Consider the following 24116-nt stretch of genomic DNA (forward strand, 5'->3'; position numbering starts at 1 on the left):
GCCCTTGGTTTTTAATAACTGTTTACTGAAAGTAGGAACATCACAAATGCAAATGATGAAAACGTATGTACCTTTTTAGAATATATTTTAAGGATATTTCTGTCTGCTGTAGTCAGGGCAGGAGCAAGCTGAACTGGCGCTCTAGGCAAATGACGATCACGCCGCTCTCAACCCGAAAGTGAAAACGATAACCTTAGTGAAAATGTGAACCTTAAATAAAGTGCATTTATTTCAGACAGTAAAATGAAGCTCTCGCTCTGGGCAATGCCCTTCCACTGATAGAGATGTATTGCTTTAATATTCTGTGAGGCATCATTTATTGGCAAAGGCTCCAGTGTGGTCATTCACAGGTAAGGGCCTTGTTTAACTTGGAGCAGCCCGATGTGTTTCACTGCAGCAGTGCCACATTTGTGTGTTAATAACAAACACACACACACGTCTGTGATGACTCACAGTGATGAAGCAAAAGCACTCCCACTCTTACAACTTAAAGCACTCCGGTGACAGCAAGCTGTAATGAATGCAAAAAGAAAACGAAATGTCATCTAAAGACACAGGCCACTTCCCATTGGCTTTGCCAAACACAGCCATTTTTCTTGTTAATGTAGCATGTCGAATTTGTAACGCGACAGCGTGAAAATGAAAGGTTGCATGTCTCACTTGGTTGGCAATATGTATTTGATACCAGCAGTAAATCAATGCCCTGTGCAGAAACACATGTTAATGGAAGCCACTAAATTGGAATAGAATTTGTTTAGGGAGGGAAAAAAACTAGTGGCTAAGAGAGCAAGAAAAACTAAGCCATCTGTTTTATGTCACTGGAAAATGAGACGATTTAAAAGGAAAAAGAGATGTGTGAGGGGAAGCTAATTTTCCATTTTGAATCACTTAAAAAGCTCTTTAAAAGAACAGGATGGCCCAATTGATTACAACAGGGGTTTTCAATCTTTACAGAGGCAGTCATTTTAAGCCAGACTTTCAGCCAACCCACATACAAATGTATAAGCTGTGAACATATGTATATTTATATAATGGAAAGTTGTTAATTAATACAGGTTTACTCACTCACTTGCCCCCTTTTATTAGGCGTCACCACGGCAGAATGAACCAGCTTAATGCAAATGTAATTACTTTTAATTGTATTATATTAAAACACAATTAAATACACAGTCAAGTCAATATATACAGTATACACAATTTAATGATACAATTTTTTATTGTATACATGTATTTTGTTATACGTACATCTACACCTGTGAATATCAGTGAACAATGTTTTGTACCCAAAATAATATCATATTTGGTGAAAGCCCCCTCGACTAAATGAATGACATCTATTTGGTAAAACAAAGATAATGCTGCCCTTACCTTTTCTCTGTCCTCCTGAAACAGCAGCATAATGACAGTTCCATCATTTCTGAGAGGGGAAAAATGGGTCCATATTTTGAAAAATGACTTTGAAGTCCAAGTGGAAGATGGTGGGGTTCATTACAGAGTATTTTTGTGCCATCTTTTGTTGAAACAGTCCAAATGAAATGTGTACAGTACATCTTGCCAACATTTGCTGCACACAAACTTTATCTTTTCGTTGGCTAGCGTTGTGCTGTGGCTGCTTTTACTTAGGCTAATTGTAGCCTGTTGTACTGTACGTATGTCAGGTTTGCACCTTTCAAAACATCAGTCATTGCCTGCATCAAAGCCATAATCCGACGTAAATCGTAGTATCAAAGCCTATACACATATTCGAGATAAATGCGTCGCGTTCAGGACACGGGTAGGTGTACAGATTAATAGCAACAACGCCAAAACGGCCAACACGTGACCATTCACGTCACGTCAAGTGCTCAAGTCTAATATCGCGCCGTTTGGCACCAGTCGGCACCCCTTGCCTGCCGTTGATCTACGGTATGTTGTCATAAGATTTGTATGTACTTACCTGTATAAATACAGTTGTGGCTAATTCATCATTTTCTTGTCATAAGACCCTAACGTTAACCAAGTTTCTTCTGCTGGAGTTTTCCAAGTAGTACTGCCATTTAAATAGTGGCAATAATTCACAGTAAAAATGTTCTTTATGATATTTGACCTTAACCTAGGTACTATACAACATTTGAATTTGAACTTAGGATACTTCCGAACAGTTAAACATACTGTTTTCCCCACATATGCTAATGTCAAGCTGTCGTTTTAATGCTGTCGTGGTTGTTTCTTAAATGGATAACTTAGTTCACCCAAAATAAAATTATGTAGTCATTTCTTTCTTTCTTTCTTTCTTTTTCTTTCTTTCTTTCTTTCTTTCTTAGAATACAAAATGAGGTTTACGATATTCTTCAGTCTTATTCTGTTTAACAGAAAATAGTTTGGAACAAGTCAAATGTGAGTAAATGATGACAGAATTTTCATTTTTGGGTGATCTATCTCTTTAAATGTGTTAAGATGCCGGTTTCATACTTTTAGCCATGCAAAAAAATAAATAAATAAAACATTAAATGAGAATCTTAAATATTTTATGGCATACTTAAAAAAAAAGATGATTTAGTATTCAAAAATCTTTTATTTTTGATATATTTTTTTTAATAAATTGGTCTTACACTTCATATTTTTAAATTTTTGTAGTATATGTATTAATTCCGGTACCTTTACCATAAACTGACATAGCCATTTGGTTGAAGTTGATATTTTAGAAATTATGGGATGTGTTGAAAAAAATGCATTGAGTGCGTTAACTAGCGACATTAGGAACAGTTTTTTTTTTCTTGGAAGGGCAGTTAAAGGGAGAAGGTGGATATATGGATTTAATTTCAGATGTACCGTATGTGTAGAATGCTGGACACTTCATGCACGCAACTGATGCAGCTGTATGTACAGTATGGAAGAAAATGGTTTGTGCTAGAGGAGGAAGTACAGTATACTGCAAACTGACTTTTTCTTGGTAAGAAATATAAAATGTTCTCATCTTGTGCAGTAAAAAGAAAAGTGGTACAGTCATTGAAACTTCAAATATAAGTGAAGAATGAGTCTGCAAGTTTTTGACATTTTGAAATACTCTTGGGTTTACATCACAAGTCATCCAATAGGGCCTTACACAGTGCAAAACCAATTATACTAGTTCTTAACCCCACTTTCAACTCTGGGTAAGGAAACATTTCACATTTGTAAATGAGTATCATTTTATCCAGGGTTACGGAGCACTGTTCAGGAGCAGTTTTAGCATTGCTTTTGTGCATTTAACCATTAGATATGTGCACAGTAAAACAATGCAGTGCCAATCACCTAATATTACCGGTTAATCCTTTAAGCTGTGTAAAGTATGATAACCTAGAATATTTACCTGAAGTTTAGAATGATTCACGGATAACTAGTTCTGTATGTAGTAACTTGTATAAATGCATTATATTTCAATTTTTTGTATAGTGACCAGCATATTTTGAGTGCATGTTAGCATGCTAACTAATTGTTAAATATGTAATAAAATCAGATATGCTCAAGTACACTGAATCTAAAGGAAAACAAAAGAAACTTAAATCCATGTCAATAGGGAACAACTTTAATGACAAAGCATGTACACAATGAGGGTAATACTGAACAAATACCAGCAAAGGGACGTCAACGGATGATGATACTTCCGTAGAATGAGAACGTAGAACGTCGCAGGGGTGTATTGGCATTCTTTCTGCATATTTGTACAAAATCATGGCGTTTTCAGGTGCTAAAACGTATTTATATGAAAATATAGATTTGTATACATGGATAGTTGTTTTATCAGACGATTATGCGTATATGAAAACAGAAAGCATGAAAAGACATGGTTTATGAGAAAACACTGAACTCAAAATGAGTAATTAGGAATAGATTATCTGGAAAAACACATCATGATATCAATAATTGGGTGAAGATGAGTTCATATTCTCCATCTTAGGTCATCAGACATTGTGACACTGCATCTAAGGCCTCGTGTGGATGGCGAACCAAGAGTGTTATTGTTACAATCCAGTATATTATTCTGGTTGAAGAGGTGTCAGCAATGGCCTTGGCAAACACATGAGCTCAACATCTCTCTCTCTCTCTCTCTCTCTCTCTCTCTCTCTCGAACATTCTGTTATATGGTTTCTTCATAATTTACAGTCACCACTGACAATAAACTTGATAGTGCTTAAACCAAGCAACTTAATAAGAAAACAGTCGCTCTGCTGTATAGCATGGGTCAAGGCCAGAATGAAATGAAACTTCATACGGTAAAAAGCAATCCTATGAGGAAACTGGAAAAAAGAAAAAGTCCTGTCACTTCACATTGAACAAAATGAAGTATGTTTATTTTAGAAAAAAGAAAGAGTTCAACCGCTTAAACTGTGACTGCTGGTATGAAGTTACCACCCCAATCCCACACACTCATCCCTTAAAACAACAGCTGTCCTTTTTTTAGTGTGTTAAAGTAAAATGGATGGACTTCTCCATTGCTTATGACAAATAAAATCAATTTGGTAGGGGAGAGCAAGTTTAAATGTACTTCTATAGTATAAATCTACTTATATTCTGTAAGCTACTGATGACATTTGTTCCAGATTTTAAATAAACATTGTATCATTTAGACAATTTTTTGTTATTGTTGCATAAAACAACAAAAAAGTGTTATGTGATTGAAATAATAAATTATCAATATTCATAAGTGTCTGGCAATAGTGTTTTATCAGTTGTGGTTGTAAACAATTTCATTCATTCATTCATTTTCTTTTTGGCATAGTCCCTTTATTAATCTGGGGTCGCCACAGCGGAATGAACTGCCAATTTATCTAGCATATGTTTTACACAACAGACAATTTAGCAAACCTAATTCACCTATACCACATGTTTTTGGACTTAAGGGGGAAACTGGAGCACCCGGAGGAAACCCACATGAACACGGGAGAACATGCAAACTCCACACAGAAATGCCAACAGACCCAGCTGAGGCTCGAATCAGCGACCTTTTAATTTAAACAAACAAATTAAGGTGAACATTACAAAATTTGTTTGTTTAAATTCAACACATTTAAATTGTTTTTTAATGTAAAAATAAAGATAAAGACCAAATTTATTTCAGTGTAAGGGTCCATAACACTGAACATGCTTTTTGCGTTAAGAGGCGCACCTTTTTAATGGTCCACTAACAGCCGCTAGTGTTTTTGCATGCTGCTTATACGCCCTGCGCGTCTCGCATTTTAACCGCCTGCTGCACATCACATTTTTGCCATTGTGCTCTGTGCGCTCGCAGTTGAATAAATGTCAACCCCGAGTGAGAAAAGTGCGTTACGTCAGTCGCGTCTTTTTTATTCTCCAATCAAATGAAAGCAGAGGTGGGGTTTCCGCTGAGGCGACTATAGAGACTTTTAATGATGGAGGAGAGACTAGTTGTCCATGTTTCAAGTTATCCAGAGCTGTATGACTTTACAAATCTTGAATATCACAAAATTATTAATATTACAATTATAACAATAAGGGATGCACCGATACCATTTTTTTTTAACCGATCCGATTCGATCTCGATACCAATATTCTGAGTTTTGACCGATACAGATCCGATCCTGATACTATGCGGTTTTTTTTTTCGTTTTTTTTTTTTTCTAAGCATAATACAGTTTTTTTTATAGCTCTGGTGCTAAACTCAAATAATATATTAAGAGTTCAGATGCAAAAACCTCTAAATGCCATCTGAAATTTTCTTCTAAAATAAGTGTTTTTTCAGCCTCCTATGTTTATGTTCAGTTATTTCACTTTAAAGCCAATGAGAACGTATTAAATACTATAAAAGTAAAATTATTAAACCTACACACAGGAGTCTAAGCAAAATGCTTTTAGAAGAAAATCTCAAATGGCATTTAGAGGTTGTTGCATCAAAACTCTTCATTTTTTATAGGTAAAAATAACCAATAGGTCTACTGTATATGACAGACGGCACAATCTAACTAAAAACACGATGCTTGCTGTAAACTAGGCTACATTATTTGAGTATTCGTTATGACATTGATCTGTTGCAGCTTATATTTCCTTTTTTAATATTAATATTTTACTTTGAAATCTGCAATAGGCTACCACTATTGACACAAATAGTTTGTAAAATAATCAGCCTTTTAGCAAAGCCTGATATTTTCCTGCAGGTTTGACGCAGACTAAACTGTCTGAGGCCAGTTTTACTTAATAATCCCTCGCCAAATCTCACCGTGATGAGATGGAGAAAGTTCAAAACAAGTACCGCTTATATGCTTCATCGCCAAAACACAAACTTGTCTGTTAAATAAAATGTTGATATAAATAAAATTACAGTAAAATACTGTAAAAACCACAGTTTCAGAGTAGCCTATATTAGGCTAAATCATTTTTCTGTTCATGACAATCCATAATGCGCCCGTCAGTTTCACTTTTATTAATTTGATCAACTAGCCTACTTTGACCACAATGAGCCAGGCTTTACAAACTATTCGGAGCAGTGAAAGTATTCCCGTCTGAAGAATAAACTTAGTTGTAAGGATGAGAGACCAGAAAATTAATGTGAGAATAATCTTACGGAGGGATGCACATCGCGTCTGCGCAGCCGCTGTGTGAATGAAGCGCTTGATGCATCACTGAGACACAGCGCGCAGCCCTTGAGTATGCGGTCATTTTCAAAAGCACAAAGGGAAGAAATCAGTGCATTAAGGATCTGTCCAGTGTATTATTGAGCCTTTTCTAATGTAAAATTTCAGGTAGACCTATTTTGTGTGTGTAAAGAGCAGGTAATAGACCAACCCTCTCTAATCCATTGCTGCGAATGCAATCTGCTGATCTAACAGTGCAACAAGATTTAGGTCAAAATGATTTAGGATTAAATGGGTGAAAATGAACCCATTTAATGCTAAACTAAATCCATTTCTCCACTAATTATTTAAACTAACAGGAACAAATAGTCTAGGAAAGTTTTTCGAGTTGTCATGAACGCGACACACGGTTTGAATTGTGAATGAATGTAGAATGATTGACAGGCGTTGCGGAGGGAAGCGCTGAACTGAACATGAATTTAAGCACTTGAATATTCATCTGTACTTCACATTAAACTATAGAATGGCTTCAGAACATTTCGTATGAAGTAGGCCTTCATGACAACTTTCTAGTGCCTTATAATATGCTACCTTCATGGCTTAGTTGGCTTATAAACACAGAATATAGCACAAGTGCAAGATCGGATTTGGATCGGTAACAGCTGGCCGATACCCGATTCAGCAAAAATATGCTGTATCGAACCGATATCCGATACAAATATCGGGATCGGTACATCCCTAATAACAATATCAACAGCAACACTTACGCAAAATACACAGCTGATTCGTTCCTTGCCTAGTGGCATAAAAAGCGCACCGTGCTTCTTTTTTCTTGTCAACAAAAAAGGCAGTGTGGAGCGCCTTGCTTTTTTGGAACGTAAAAGCACGTTCGGTGTGATCAACTCCTTAGACAGATATTAACGTTCAAATTAAAGTGTAGATTAAAATGTAATTTGCTGTAGCTTGTATATTTTTATATATAGATCAAATCATACACAGCAACACAACAAACTAAATTCACTAATAAAGATCTAATGACCTAATAAAATCTATTTCTAACCTGGTAAAATTAATTTTACTATTAATAAATATTTCATAAATGTGCAGCTTTTGTTAAATTACAAATTTAAGAATCTACATTAGCACATTGGTAGTTTTAAAAGGCAAAAAATTTATGCAAAATATTTAGGTTAAATTTTTCATTATTAAAAATATTTATGTGCACATTCGCACACATACACACACATGCTCTCCCCTACATCTGCTGTAGCTCTAAATAAATCAAATTAGAAATATTATATCAAGTAAAAGCATTTGAATCTGATGTCTTGACAGAACCCACGCCATGTCTGAACATTTTAAACCCTATAATTTTTATTCCTTAAGTGGAAATCAGACTTGAACATAGAATATGAAACACTTAAATGGCCCCGTGACACAACTGTGTCGATTGTGAAAATGTAGGCAACAGCCTTCTTGCAGTGTCCACAAGAAATTTTGAATCATTTTTATTTACATCCTATCTCATATTACACTTACAAATAAATATTGCATTCTTACAATCTACATTTCAATTCTACCACTGTTTATCTGTGAGCGTATTTTCACCTGAGCTTTCAAAGAGAAGGTTTTTTTCCACATCTGTCCTTCCCCACAACTCTTCAGTAATATAAACAACAAAGATTGAAGGAGCTGGGTAAACTCTGGGGTTAGTGAGGCAGAAATAGAAAGTTGCTAGGACAAGTAAAAACCATGGGGAGGTGCTCCTCTCTCATAAAAAGGGGGCAAATGATGTACATTTCGCCTCGATTAAAAAGAGAAACATTCATACATTTACCATACTGGAGAGTAATAGACCATATCTACTCTGTATATTTTCCTATTACAGCAATCATATGGTTTTTATAACAAACACAACTCATTTTTGTGGCCTTGTATGTCTACACTGTCCGTCCCATGTTCATCATCGCATCTTCTGGATAAGTTGCTGTTTAGACAGTCATACGGCCAGTCTCAGATTAGCTGAAGGCCGCTTAGTATATGCACTTACTGTATTATTCTTATTGTGCAAACTAACAACCTCCCAGTGGGGCTCCAAAGAAGTCCTCAGTCCTTTGTTCCACATTCACTTGATCAAATGGACAGTGCACGAGGAGTCTTTATATTCTCATGTTGCTTTTCATCATGGATGTCTTGTGGGTTTATTTCCAAAAGGAGAGATGGAGAGGGAGGACTGTTGCGTTTTGGTGTTTTTCATCGTCTCCTTGAACAGTGTGTGTGCAGATACAGCTGGTACAATTCCAGCCAGGGGGAATCCCACATGTCCGCCTACCCTAGCTCTCTTGAAATTCACGCAGGAGGGACAGACGGTACAAAATAAGAGGTAAAAAACAAACACGCACCTGGTTCTGGGGCAGTCTGGGCGCTTTGAGGGCTTGTTTTGGTCTAGTTACATACTAATCTGGAAAAAGCCTGGTATTATCTAAAACAAAATAAGATCTGTTGAGTCTGTCCATAACTCCAACTTGTATGATTTCAGTCAAAATAAATTACATTAGAGATAACAACCCCTGTTGGTTGATTTTCTGTACAGCTGTCAAGTTTGTTTCCTTACTTTCTCTATCTCACTGGTCTTGTTTGGGCTTGTGTATTCAGGGTGTCGGTAACTGGCGTTCTGTCCCTGCGCTAGTCAATTGGCAGCTGCTCTCTCTGTGCCACCTGGACTGCTCGTCAGAGCCAGTATGAACGTGCCAGGCTCTCTTCACCCGTTTCCCCTTTCTGTGAATTTCCTACTTGACTCTAGACTCCTGATGGATTTTATTCCTTCCGACTCCTTGCATCGACTTTCAATACTTTAATAATTCCTCCCTCCCACTCTCCCTGCATTCCCCCCACAGTGCAAAGGCATTTCTGGTGAGTTTTTGTGTGTCCGCCCTCTTGCTTTCCCTTTCTTTCGTTTCCCTCTCAGCTCCTACAGATTGTCTTGCAGTCTCTCCATGTAGCTTCTGAGCTCGGCTGAATGTCCCAGGTCCATGTCTTGACAGACCCACTTGATGTCATCTTCATTGCCAATAAGGATTGAGTTGGTGTACGGCCCACCTTCGTCTGGTAATACTGTGGCAAAGGAAGTAAACTTGACTCTTTTGCGTTTGGCAGCGCTGGGGGAATTGTTAAGAGGTTCGACTTTGCCAGTAGGGTCATTCCCTGAACAGGAACGTGGATCTGAGTGCACATGGGGGATGCCACGTCCATGCGAAGAACCACTTTTCTGAATGCCACTCCCGTTGAGGAGATACTTGCTCTCCTCGCAGCCCTCATTGCGATCTATCGCAGTCGTGCACTCTTCACTGTGTGCTAGCGGCCCGTGCTCGCCATGATGATCCATCAGGTCCGCTTCATTGCCGAGCCACACCCAGTCGTGGGCATGATTCATGTTACCCTGCTCCAGAACTGGTAGTTGTTTGTGGCGGTAGCGGAAAGCAAAGCTGACACAGTTGATGAGGAAGACAAGAATAGCAAGGCAAAAGACTCCGAGCAGGGCATACATACCAATTTCTAGGTCTGACAGACCTCTTGGAGCTTGGGTCAAGTCACTCTCTGCCCCGCCAGGTAGGTCCACCTGCACTGGGAAACTGGTATAGTCCCCAGGATTGTTGTTTTGTCCACCACCTTGTTTGTTGCCTCCAGAACGACTATTTAGCGTAGTCTTTGCAGTCGTGCTGATTTTCTTAAGGATCGACTCTTCTCGTTCTACTGCAGTGTTTGTGTATTTCCAGCTATCTCCTGTTTTATCCGACTCTAGAACTTTGTGTCTCTGTTCATTTGTGCTGTTGTCCAGACTGTTTTCCTCTCGAGTTCCACTCCTCTGCTCCAGGTCGTTCTGTCCAAACTTCACTTGTACGCTTCCTACGCCCATTGCCAAAATGCTTTTCCTCTTAGATTTCTGGCAGGTCTCCGAGATCATCATCTCTACGCGCAGCAGTGCCCCCTGGCCCTCACCCTCTGCCACTACCACAGGCCAGCGCTGGGAAGGGTCATGATAGGTGGAGACCACAGTCTCATCCAGAGAGGTGATGGTAAGAGTAAAGTCTTTGGGGTCATAGATGTCGAGAGGTGTCACAAAGCCATCACTGTACTGTATCCACGCACTGATGATGGCTTCCTGTAATCAAATAAAGAGAAATTAAGAACTGAAAATTTATTTTAAAGTATACTTTAGGTAAAACGACAATTTGGTTATTCAGGAATGAAATGTGGGAGTGTTCAACAACTTTATTCATAACATAAATACAAAAAAAATGTATTTATCTGGAACTCATCTGTGGGACTTAAGTCTAGTTAAACATTCACCACATCTTTTGCTCTGTGCCATCTTGATATGCAGTGACATATTTTAAAAGGTTCATGTCAAGATATGCAAAGGGTATTTGACAATGTAAAGGCTTTGCAGCACCTACAGTACCATGGGCACTCGAAACAGAACTATAGATTGGCCTTAAGAAACATTCCTGCTTAATATATATAGTTACTGTGTCATCATCCTTGGAGAGTGACGCTCTATATACTGTATATGCATTGAGGGAATAAGAGATTCAACTCTGAAACATTTTAAATCCCTGAAAATTTGAATCAAAGCACAAATTGCTTATGACTGAAACATCTAATTGCAAAGCTTTCAAGGTTAGTTCTCTCAGTAAATGTACTGAAAAAGAACTCAAAGATAACTGCAGGAGTACTAGGAGTTGAGATTTACCTATACAAGGCTATGAAATTTATACTTGAAGTTAAAAAAAAGGCAATTAAGTTAGCCTGCTGAAAACAATAAACATCCTTTTTACTTGACTGTAAGGGCAGAGTGCATGTCTGACAGGAAGTCCTGCAGTAAAAAGACTACACTAAGAAGACACAATGGAGCTGAATGCCATTTTTTGAATGGCTTTAAAATCAAGGTGGGAGTATAAACTCCTGGAATAACTCTCTGCTAAAAAAAAAAGGATATTTCTACTATCTAATACAGTGAAAAACACGGCTTTATGTAATGAAAAAGTTACTTTAAAGGGATAGTTTACCCAAAACTGGAAATTCTGTCATTGTTTACTCACCCTCCGCTTATTCCAAACCTGTATGAGTTCCTGTTTTCTTATGAACACAAAAGAAGATATTTTGCATAATAGTAGAAACCAAACCAATAGCCACTGGTTTCAATAGGATGTCAAAGTCTACCATTTTCCAACATTTCTTTTTAAATATCCTCTTTTGTGTTTAAAAGAAAAAAAGATTTACAAATGATTTACTCAAAAATGTATTCTGATCATGTTTCATGTATGAGGCCTGATGTACTGTATGGGAAATCATTTATACTCTTTTGCATTTATACCACACTTTGATGGTCTGTTTGTTCAATGTAAGTTACATTGCATCTACATGCAAACTAATTCTCATTAGATTATAAGTAGACTGTTAGGTTGGGGTTAGGTTTAGGCCCCGTTTACACTAATACACTTTAGTTTTAAAATGGCATTTTAGAATAAACAAGACGTCCACGTCCACATTGATGTTTCGGAAACAACTCTCCATCCACACTACACTGCTGAAAATGTACATCACGTGACCACACACACTGGCAAGCACTGCATGTTTTCATTTTATTGTTAAAGTGAAATAGCGTAGCCAGGGTGATGTGAATGAGGTTATACAGTACACTGTTCCCTGAAGATCCCTGAAGATGTGTCCTCGGGAGTTTGTTTTCCATATCAAACTTGTGAAGTTCGAACTTACAAGGAGAGGATGGGACTGAACTTTGCGTAGGCTACTTAATATTGAGGAAAAAGCCACAATTAGCCCCGCCTCCATTTTCAGATATCTCCATTTTTCCCCATAAACACTAACACGGGTGCAGCAGCGTTTTCAAATGAAAACGGCCTCTTCAGTGTTCACAAACAGCTCCATATTCGCCGCTCAAAAACTCCGTGGTAGTGTTGCAGATGACATAACGGTAGAAAACTTAAAACTAAAACATATAAGTGTAAACGGGGACTTGGGGTTAGTGTAAGTTGACTTGTATTTGAAAATTTGCTTATAGTCAGTTAAATGTCTGTTAAAGGAGCATTATCAACAGATATTAAGCAGACAGTCTACTAATACTCAAATGGACCATTAAAATAAAGTCTTACCAAATATTTTGTTCCCATATACTTTGATCTGAGCGACAAAACACTTTCAAGTTTGAGTGAACTGTCCCTTAAGACTAGTGTTACGTTTCCAAGAAGCCAACAAAAATATCAAATTAAATTTAGCTTATCTAAACATCTACTGTAGTCATAAATAATTTAAGGAAAAAACAGCCTATGCTAGGATAGAAAGAGGTACTGTAATTATAGGATACGTATTATAATTATATATGATGCAGAGAGTGTGGATTTAATCGCAAATGCTCAAGAGAATGAAAACGCAAACTGCAGATCAACTACACTAGTGTCAAAAATACTGTACAAGAACAACCTCTAGATTATGTGGCCACCTTGATGTTGGCAGCTTCTTCAAATGAGACAAAACACGTTTTTCCTTAATATCCGTAATTGCCAACAACTCCAAATGAGACTCCTGCAGTGTTTTCCCACCCACTCTCATTCACTCATAGTTAACCTTGGGCCCTGTGCGTGGGAAAGTGTTGGCAGAAGCCAGGGAAAGCGTTTCGATTTTTAGCAGAGCCGCTATTTTAGATACTTTAATCAGATGATTCTAAACAGCACTGTAGGGGGAACTAGGTTATTACAGCTATTCACTTCTCAGTCATAATAACGCCTGCCAAAATGAGCACCGGTGCCTCTAGTGAGTGGCCATGGGTTAACAGAGCAAACAGAGGCCAGAACATTTTGCAGGAAGTGTTTGCATACTGGATTATTTCTGCAGTGGTATCTGTACTGTTGGCAGAGCAGACTGTGGACATGTATTAGGAGTGCTCTACAAAAATATTGCATGGTCAATTAAGTTTGGAGGCTTTTTCATAGTCATTCATTTCCCTGACTTTTTTTTAACATTTTAAGCTCTATATTTTAGCCATTATTCTACTTTTCTGAACCCGACATTTCATGTATTTTGAATGTTTCACATATGATTTGTCATGTCGAGCTTTTCTCCAAGGGAATGTAAAGCTAGTGTGTGTGTATGTTTTCCCAGTGATGGGTTGCAGCTGGAAGGGCATCCGCTGCGTAAAACATATGCTGGATAAGTTGGCGATATATATATATATATATACACAGTTGAAGCCGGAAGCATTAGCATCTCTTAATTATTAGCCCCCCTGTTTAATTTTTTCATAAGGCTTAACTAGGTTAATTAGGTTAACTAGGCAGGTTAGGGTAATTAGGCAAGTTACTGTATAACGATGGTTTGTTCTGTAGACTATCGAAAAAAATATAGCTTAAAGGGGCTAATAATTTTGACCTTAAAATGGGTTTTAAATAATTAAAAACTCTTTCTGAAATAAAACAAATAAGACTTTCTCCAGAAGAAAAAATATTATCAGGCATACTGTGAAAATGTCCTTGCTCTGTTAAACATAATTTGGGAAATATTTAAAAAAGAAAAACAAATTCAAAGTGGGGCTAATAATTCTGACTTCAACTGTATATTTGTATATATATATATATATATATATATATATATATATATATATATATATATATATATATATATATATATATATATATGTTAAATATATTCAGAACTGAACAATTAAAATAAGTGTAAAACAAACATTTATAGTGACATTCCCGTATAAACGCCTAACCTAATGTTTTAAAGTGAAACTGGATGTGGGAAATTAGCTATACAATTAAATACTCATTTAGCAAAAATCATACATGGTCACTGAGTATGTTTCGCTTTCACGGTATTACAAATGCATTATAAAATGCTTTGGAAAATAAAATGCAAGAGATGATTTTAAAAAGTGACACATCGAAAAAATATGGTTCAATAAACTAGCTTCTAATTCTAGAACATGGGTCACCAACCTTGTTCCTGGAGAGCTACCTTCCAGCAGATTGTAACCCTGACCAAACACACCTGTCTGTAATTATCAAGTTCTGCTTCAGGTCCTTATTAATTGGTTCAGGCGTGTTTGATCAGAGTTGGAGCTGAATTCTGCAGGAAGGTTGGTAGGGGTTGGTAACCCCTGTTCTAGAATGTTACAGCACTATCAAATACCTCCAAGTTTAGCTTTTTAGGATGTTACTGCCAATTCACAGTTGCTTCGACTTCGATTTCTGCAATGTACAAGCTAATTCTCTATAGCTTCAACCTATATATAGCTAATGTGTGAAAGCCGATACCTGTTTCCATATTCTTCATAGTCGTTTATAGTAGTAAATGAGTCATTCTAGTGGTCAGTTCTCATGGTCTCTCACCTGTTTGGGTGTGTGCAACAGGTCCTGAGCAGTGGTCGTGATGTAGAAGGATCTGCTGTTGATGGAACTGGGCTGCAGTGAGAGACTCAAAGAGCCCACCAGCTGAACTCCCAGATCAGTGATGCTCACTTTATCATCCAGCACTGTGATGGCCCTCTCAGCCAGAATGGAGTAAAACAAAGGGAAGATCACCTGGGAAATACAAAGAAATTGAGCCAGTCTACACACGGTACAGATAAAATGCATTTGCCACTCTATGCTTAACCTGTTCTGTCTAGAGAACAATATAGCCTCAATTTTGAGGTTTGTGCTCAGTTCTATTTAAGTAAAAGAAGTTTTTAAAAAGGATATTTCCTGAGCTACAAATAGTCTGATGTATAGTATGAAAAAAAATACATAATTGAATTCTTGAATTCTTCACAACTTCTCAATCATTTTTCATCGTGTAAGCCATCACACTCAAAACTATTTATTCAATTATCAAACATTTGTATACGCACGTTTACACCATAAATATCTGATACTGACATTGTTTGTAATGTCTGCTAAATTGGTAAATTAACTCTATTTGCAATGCAATTTGCGTTCTCTATTTATAAATCAAGTATGGTAGTGTATGTGTGTGTGAGCGTGTGTGTATATATATATATATATATATATATATATATATATATATATATATATATATATATATATACATACAAACAGGGGCGTCGCTAGACCCAATAAAACCTAGACCCCAGTAAAAATCTCCAGTGCCCCAGTAAATGCTTTGAGGTATGATTTACCTCGTATGCAAGTGTATTTATTAAGAGTGGTAATTCCGAAAGAAAGACCCTATTCTCTATGTGCAACCGAACCATCGCTGGTGAAAGCAGTGTAAGCAAAGAGCAAACTGTGCATGTGCGCAGAAAACCAGCACGCCTCTCGCACGCGCTGCTCTTCTGCCGGTGCGAGTGCCGGTAGTTAACATGCGCGCCAAAAAAGCAGACTACTTGCTTGTTACGCACCGCTCATGCATTGTAAAATCGCCGTTACAGCCTTTTTTATTTTGCAAGTCGACAAAACTAAAGCTTAAACAATATGATGGTGATCTTACTAAGCATATGCCTCCTGATAGATTTTTTTTTGTATGAAGCAAAAAGGAAGGATGACGAGTCAGGGAGGTAAGACTTAACAAACCTAATTCTCTGCCATGTGTCAAGTCTAAGACAACAGATAATTCTATAACAAATCTTTTCTTGAATTGTCTACAGAATTTCAATCAAATGAAATTAATATTCATGCAAAAGATTTCTTAAATGATCTTAGCATATCACTCCAGTTGTCTTAACATTGTTTTCCTGTTACATTTAAGTTTATTTAGAATAATAATCGTATAATAACAAGAATACTTTTATTTATAATAATTAAAAAATTATAATTGTACAAAAAATAAACGTACTGCATAAATACAAATGTTTATCTATTATGATTTTTTTCTATGTACTATTGACTCTTCTCAACAAATATCAGATTTTTTAAACCTTAAAATCCAAGGTTCACTGTCATGGTGAAAAAACAACTTATCATTTTGAGCAGTGTGGCTCACACAATGACAAACACACTTTATGTTTTGGTGGCCTTGGCCAAATTACTGACACAATAACTAGGTTTTGACTCATAAATGAAATGTCTTGGGAGAGTAACTACATTTTGCAGACATGCACTAAAGATCTGAATTTCCAGCAAACAGTTTTGAGATTTGCACTCAAAGTTTACAGTTTAGAGAACTCACAGTTTAGAGAATGTTTTGAAAAATGTGCCAAAGCAATTGAGAAAAACTGTATTATAGTTTTTCTCAGTCACTTTGGTGCATTTCTGACAACACAATTTACATTTGCACAACAGTTAATGCATTTCTCAAAACAATTAGTACAAACTGCAAAACCTAGTTGATAACCTGCAAAAGAGTGTCACTTGCTCAAAACGGATAGCTAATTCCTCAAAAACAAGTATTCATGTCAATGAATGTGTCAGTGTCATCAAGATGAAAAGTCCTGACACCATTGTTTATGAACTAGATAGTCAAATGGCTTTGTCCTGTTTTCATTTTGACAGTTTTACAGATTGACAGATTGTTCATTTTGTCCAATGCAAAAAAGTCTTTTTTGGTGACACTCCCTGAAAATGCTGAAGACAGCACTATATACTATTTACACAGCCATTTGAAAACTACAGTAAATTGGACATCACTGCATTTTGTGAGGTATCTGAGTACCAGATACTGAATATGTATGTTTCACTTTTTTACTGCATATGCTCTTTGCAATTCTAATTTATTCACAGCATTGTGCAAAAGAATAAAGACACCCTTATTTACAACAAACATAAACTTCCTTTGGGTAGAGCTGTGCACAACTGTAAACAATATTGAAGTACATATTGGAACTGAACCTACAACATACATAGGTCTGTAAATCATTCATCAAATTGTTCATTTTAGAAGACATTTTTAGGAATTTTTTTTTTTTTTAATGTTTATAAAATTAGCTTGATGGATTTTGGCAAATAGTTTTTGTATGTAATGACTCAAGTAATGCAATGAGGACTATTAGTTTTATATGGAATGACTATTCGGCATTCACAAGTTTATTTAATTTTGACTGACATGACATAAGCAAATGATAATGTTATAAAACAGCAGAGAGTTGTATGAAAGCAATTGATGCATGTCCAAAAGCATTCGCAATTTGTTGGAATGAATGAGAAACTGCTACTACGATGTGCACAGATGACTAATTGTTTAGAGAAATGCATTAACTGTTGTGCAAATGTAAATAGTGTTGTGAGAAATGCACCAAAGCTACTGAGAAAAACTGTAACTATATTAAACTAGAATTACTAAAACTGAAACTAAATATATAAAAACTAAACAGAAATGTGTTGATGAAATATAACCTAACTATACTTAACATTAAAGCATTAATGAAAATAACTCAAACTGAACTGAAATGTACAGCAAGAATAGTATAAAAATAAAAACTACTATAATTTTTAAATACAAAACTAAAATAACAATTGCCACAACCATTGGCAGTTAAAAAGTGCCAATTACTGGTGTTAAAGCTATCTATTTTCCTCTTAAACATTTTCAATTATTTAAATAACTATTTGAAACTCCTTTTCTGCCTATGCTTCCATTATATAACATCTGCCATCTTTACAAAAGATGGCAAACTGACAATTTGCAATTGCTTTACTATGACAGACAGACAGTATGACAGGTGTACAAAGGTGTCTCAGAATCAACGTGTCATTGTGAAGTGCCATGGACTCAAACTGCTGACTGACACCATGAGGATTCCCAAGCTGAGAAAAATATGGCAGGAAATCAAAGGGGTGGCGAAAGTCTGAATGACAGGGAGATACACAACATAAAAGGGGAACGTTGTGATTTCCATGCAAAAGTAAAAACATAAAACACCACGTGTGAGGTCTTATATAACCACAACACATTTTGACCAACATGTGAAATACAATAAAGTGCAAATGCAACCCGTCAGACATGAACACACATATGCAGAGGAAATGAACATAAACACACTGGGGCCTGTTAGTGAGCTGGTTCTCGGCAGAACGCTTGATTCGGCAATGAGCACTGAACGGAGCTCAGATTTTTAACACCTGTAGGCAAACAAGCTTGTTATCACTCACATCATGCAATAACATCTTTACAGTCTGGGGTGAATGTTTCCGCTGGTTGAGACAAGGGAGGTGTTACTATCTCTCAGCTTCTTTCTTTATTTGTCAACAGTGAATACTTGAAATAAAGTAGGCTGACTTTATTTAAAAGACTGCTCGCATGACAGATTCAGTCAGACAGACAGACAGACAGACAGACAGACAGACAGACAGATAGACAGATAGATAGATAGATAGATAGATAGATAGATAGATAGATAGATAGATAGATAGATAGATAGATAGATAGATAGATAGATAGATAGATAGGATAGATAGATAGATAGATAGATAGGATAGATAGATAGATAGATAGATAGATAGATAGATAGATAGATAGATAGATAGATAGATAGATAGATAGATAGATAGATAGATAGATAGATAGATAGATAGATAGATAGATAGATAGATAGATAGATAGATAGATAGATAGTCGGATGGATGGATGGATGGATGGATGGATGGATGGATAGATAGATGGATAGATGGATAGATGGATAGATAGACCGATGGACGGATGGACAGATAGATAGATAGATAGATAGATAGATAGATAGATAGATAGACAGACAGACAGACAGACAGACAGACAGACAGACAGACAGACAGACAGACAGACAGACAGACAGACAGACAGACAGATAGATAGATAGATAGATAGATAGATAGATAGATAGATAGATAGATAGATAGATAGATAGATAGATAGATAGATAGATAGATAGATGAAAAGAAAGAAAGACTTGAGAAAGGGACAGACAGATACTGTTTTACCTGTATACTATATTTACCTGTATATTGGTGTTGCCCGGGGATCTTCCCGCCAGAATCCTTCCATCAATCAGTCGGGCAATGCGTGTATTTTCCACTTTCAGGAAGTCCAGTACCATGTCTGTGATGTCGGCTGACCAATCAGACCCAAGCATGTGCACATACTCTCCGCCAGGGTCTGCTGGCTCGGCTACGAAGTGTGTGAGAACACGCACCAGAGCGTACTGATACTGCAGGGCACAGCCTTTGCCCTTCCTCTCATCCTCTTCATCATCCTCACTGTCCCGCGTTGGTCTGGCCAACACAGAATGAAGAAAGAAATGTCAAATTTACATGTTTGGAAAATATAATAGCAGTCACAACTTGTGACATGTGACCTAAAACAGTGACTTAAGTGTATGTTCCAGCCAGGAAAACAGCCTGAGAACAGGAACAGGCTTGGTGGCCAGTTCCTATAACTACCCAGTGCAATACAACCTGTGATTTTGCCAATATAATACAATAAACGCTGAAATGAAAGTGTAACATAGTCCAGCTATTGAGAGGCGTGCAGTAAACTTCACTTTCCTGATTTCAAAAGGCTCAAGGTTGTGTTTTTTAGAGTTATTATTAGCTTTAAGTAGAATCGAAGAGGTTAAAGAAACATCAGTATAAGCTACTGTATGTGTAACATCATATTATACTTGTTGTTATAGTATACGAAATTCTTATAAATTACATTTAACTGTTCCTAGAGTGTGTACAGAGTTTGGTAAAACAGTGTTTTCCTTCTTTGACCCTACATTATGGAATGAAATGCAGTGTCATCATATTAGAAACAATTCCATCTCTAAAAATTATATTTTTAAAAATCTTACAGGGAACAATCGTGTGAAAGTTTTGTGTAAATTTGAATGTTTTGATATTTTATGTGTGTCTAATTTTGTATCTAAAACTTGTATCTAAAACTGTGCTGCCATTTTGGCCAGGACCCCCTGGTAGAAGAGATGCATATCTCAATGGGGAATTCCTGGTAAAATGAAGGATAAACAAATAAATATACAACACAAATAAATATTAATTATACAATACAAAAAAATTGACTGACATACTAAAAATAATCAATTTTTTACAGTAGTTCACCCAAAACGTAAAATATATAAGGTTGGCGGGACTTTTCCATACAGTGGAACTAGCACCAAAAAACAAATAAAGTGTTTACCAGTTTTGTGGGAAGAAATGCTGTATAGATCATTGTACTGAAACTCAGTATTCTCACATTGTTCTCACACGTTGTCACATCTAATTTCCACCTTGTCAAATGAAACCCTTATTAAATCAATCAGTGAATCAATCCATCAGTCATCTCCTGCAAACTCCTTTAGGGGTTTTATACAGATATAGATGTCAGTTTTTAAATGCCTTGTTCTTGTTACGTGTTCTGTTTTAACATTGGCCTGACGTTCGAATGAACACTTTGTGAATAAATGTGTTTTGTTTTGGTCATAAAACAGTACAACATTATTATAATACATCAAGTCATAGTTTCAGAGAATTTGTGCAAGTCGAAATATTAACTCGGGCCATTTGCAGCACACTAGCACGCTCTGTCCACTAGGCTACATGAGAGAGAGAGGTTTTTTCTGGCACTGTAAGTCAAATGTAGATTCACCAGGTCTGGAAACGCTTCTGAAATGACCAATGCTTTTAATGGCTTTAGTCATGTGATGTGGTGTTTCGAAACACTTTAGTCACATGATCTGGGTGTTTTGAATCCAACCCTGGCTTATTCTGAAAACGTACCTCTACAGACGTTTCTGGAGACTGCGGAATATGTCCCGGCCGCACGTTTTTTTTGCAGTTTTTGTTTTTGTGAATCCACGAGAGGCCGCTGTGTACGCTTTTTGAGATCTCAAATTTCCCTCGTGAGTGCCATTCCTGCCTGCTATTCTCATGTAAACCCACCAGAGACCGCTGTCGACTGACTTGTTGACAGACTTTTTGACTGACTGAGCGAACAATTGTCTGACCCGCCCTCCCCTTCCCTAAACCCAACCAATTTTATCGATTGACCTTACCACCTACTTCCCTAAACCCAACCGACATGTTTCAAAAGCAATCGAAAAAAAGAAAAGCCCTCGTCTGATTTTTTTTTACTACTTTTTCAGATTTTACCACATTCTCACCCTGCTATTTACTTGTTTGTTTTATTTTTTGGATTCTGTTTTTGTCTTTCCAGCTTTCTGGAACCGCTCTTCACCGGACTGGAACCCCGTCGTCGTGGTCAACTCCTCTCTGTGTCTCAAGTCCGCCGACGTACATGGCACGCTAATGGGACAAACTGGTTACAGCCGGAATGCCGTCCATACGGAGGTAAGCGGTCAGCTGGTAAGCGCGAAAAGGAACGGCATCACACCGCCCCGTAGCTTTCGTTTAAAAAAAATTCTCAGAATGAGCCTGTGTTTGAATCACCTTAGTCACGTGGCCCCGGGTGTTTTGGAGTGTGTCATGCCTTGGTGCAGTGTTTCAAAATACTTGCGCTTCAGGATCTCAACAGTGTCAAAACATTAGTTTAACATCAGCCATCTCTACATTCGGCTAAACTGGGCTTGCAAATTCCAGTAAAACTGTCTATTTGACAAATACAATTCTTGCTCTTCAGCAATTATCCTGTTCTTTTCCATTTTCTTGACTTTTCTTAACATTTTCAGTGTGTTTTTATTATTTGCGCCTGCTTCTTCTGTTAGGTCTTGTTTTGTTTTCCTTTGCCTCTTCTTTTCTTTTCCCCCATTTTATTTCTCTCTCTGAAACGGCAATTACTTCAAATTTTCTGTTCACCTAGGGGGAAGCATTGCGTGGGGTCTAAATGTGTGTGTGTGTGCGTGTGCATGCGGTTCCTGGTGGTAACAGTGGTTTTGTTGTTACAGGCAGAGAGACAGAAATTGGCCAAATTGAAAAATGGGCCCAGCAGACAGACTGAAGGCCAACAAGCAGAATTGGGCTGTGAAAAAAGACACGCATACCCCCACACACACATAGCATATAGCCTGAAAATGAAAGGGATGTTGCAGGATCTGTGCTGTACTGGCTAAAAAAACAAAAAGCGATGTGCCCTTCTCCTCACATGCCTGCTCACACACATAAACTAACTGGCCACTTTATTAAATACACCATTTAATTGCAAATATCTAATCAGCCAATTAGGCAAGGCAGCAACCTAATGCAATTAGGCATGTAGATGTGGCCAAGATGACCTGCTAAAGTTTAAACTGAACATTAGAATGAGAATGACAGGCAATTAAAGTGACTTTGTATTTGGCATAGTTATTGGTGGCAGTAAAAGAAAGAAAGGTCTGAAGAGCCTGAAAAAATGAGAAAACATCCAGTGAGCTGAAGGTAAAAATGCCTCGATGCCACAGGTCAGGAGAATGACCACACTGTTTCAAGCTGAATGAAAGGCAGCAACCGTTACAACCAAGGTCTGAAACCCATGAAACCTTGAAGCAGATGAGCTACAGCAGCAGAAGAGCCCACTGATGTCATTTCTGTCAGCTGTAAACAAACTGAGGCTACAATTAACCTGAGGCTCACCGAAATAAAGAAATTGAGATGACTAGGAAAAGAAATTGCATGGTTTGAGGAGTCTGCCAAAAACAGCATGCAATCATGGATCCATTCCAAGACCAAAATATGACCTTTTTTAATACAAAATAAGGGCTCTTTAAACACCACAGCCTACCTGAACATTGTTGCTAACCATGTCAATCCCGGGTTACAGCCAGCTTGATAACACACCATATCACAAAGCTCAATTCATCACAAACTGGTTTCTTGAACATGACAGTGAATTGGTCTCCACAGTATCCAAATCTCAATCCAATTGAGCACCTTTGAGATGTGGTGGAATGGAACACTTGCATAATGGATGTGCAGCCGACAAATCTGCAGGAACTGCTTGATGCCATCATGTCAATATAAACTAAAATTTTAGAGGAATGCTTCTAGCATCTTGCCGAACTTATACTACATAGTATTAGGGGTTTCTTAAGGCAAAAGGGCACTGTGTGAGTAATGTGTACATAATAAAATGGCTGTTAAGCGTATACAGTACAAAGACACTTTTACACACACACCTCTTGTTAGTGATGATGGGTACCCGCCATCCTTTGACTTGGTTGAGTTCCACATCAGAGACGTCAATTTGGAGCGGTAACCGTGGCACCCAGACGGTGAGCTCTAATTGGCTGGTCAAATAGAGGTAGGTAAAGTTCACTTGAAGAGAGACACGCCCCCTCTTCTCATTCCCATTCACCAACACCTCATCACAGCTGAGCGAGACCTGCAGTTTGAGAGACACAGAAACACACAGAGAGGTGAAGCAGAGGTGGATGGAAAAAAAAAATGGATTGTTTTGTGGGTTTGGTAATGGCTCTGGCATTTGCTATGATTCTTCCCCATCACTTGCCGCAATTACACTTATCTGAAGAAAAGACAGAGTAGCTCTTTCACATAATTATGTGAAAATTGGGGAAACAGTCTACTGAGTGTCTCCTTGTTTCTCTCGCTGCTCTTTTTTAGATCAGGACTTCATCTTTCCTCTCTGTTTTGCCCTCTTTACTCTCTGTGATGATTAATGATGGTCTGTGTCCGCTGGACGTTTATGACACTTTGATGGGAT

The 24116-nt window shown here is 37.5% G+C and overlaps 1 protein-coding gene across 1 annotated transcript in view; it reads right to left on the reverse strand.

Annotated features, from left to right (window-relative positions):
- Positions 1–7795: 7795 nt before the first annotated feature.
- The window catches only part of si:dkey-215k6.1 (transmembrane protein 132C), an 83648-nt gene continuing 67327 nt past the window's right edge, over positions 7796–24116 (reverse strand). Inside the window, exons 3-6 of the mRNA XM_056457478.1 lie at positions 23572–23777; positions 19480–19753; positions 14963–15154; positions 7796–10713 (exon numbers count right to left, since the gene is read on the reverse strand). Of these exons, the coding sequence (XP_056313453.1) occupies positions 9523–10713; positions 14963–15154; positions 19480–19753; positions 23572–23777 (1863 nt within the window). The 3' untranslated portion in view covers positions 7796–9522. The remainder of the gene's footprint in view (positions 10714–14962; positions 15155–19479; positions 19754–23571; positions 23778–24116) is intronic.

This window comes from Danio aesculapii, chromosome 5, assembly GCF_903798145.1.
Source record: "Danio aesculapii chromosome 5, fDanAes4.1, whole genome shotgun sequence".
NCBI lineage: Eukaryota > Metazoa > Chordata > Actinopteri > Cypriniformes > Danionidae > Danio > Danio aesculapii.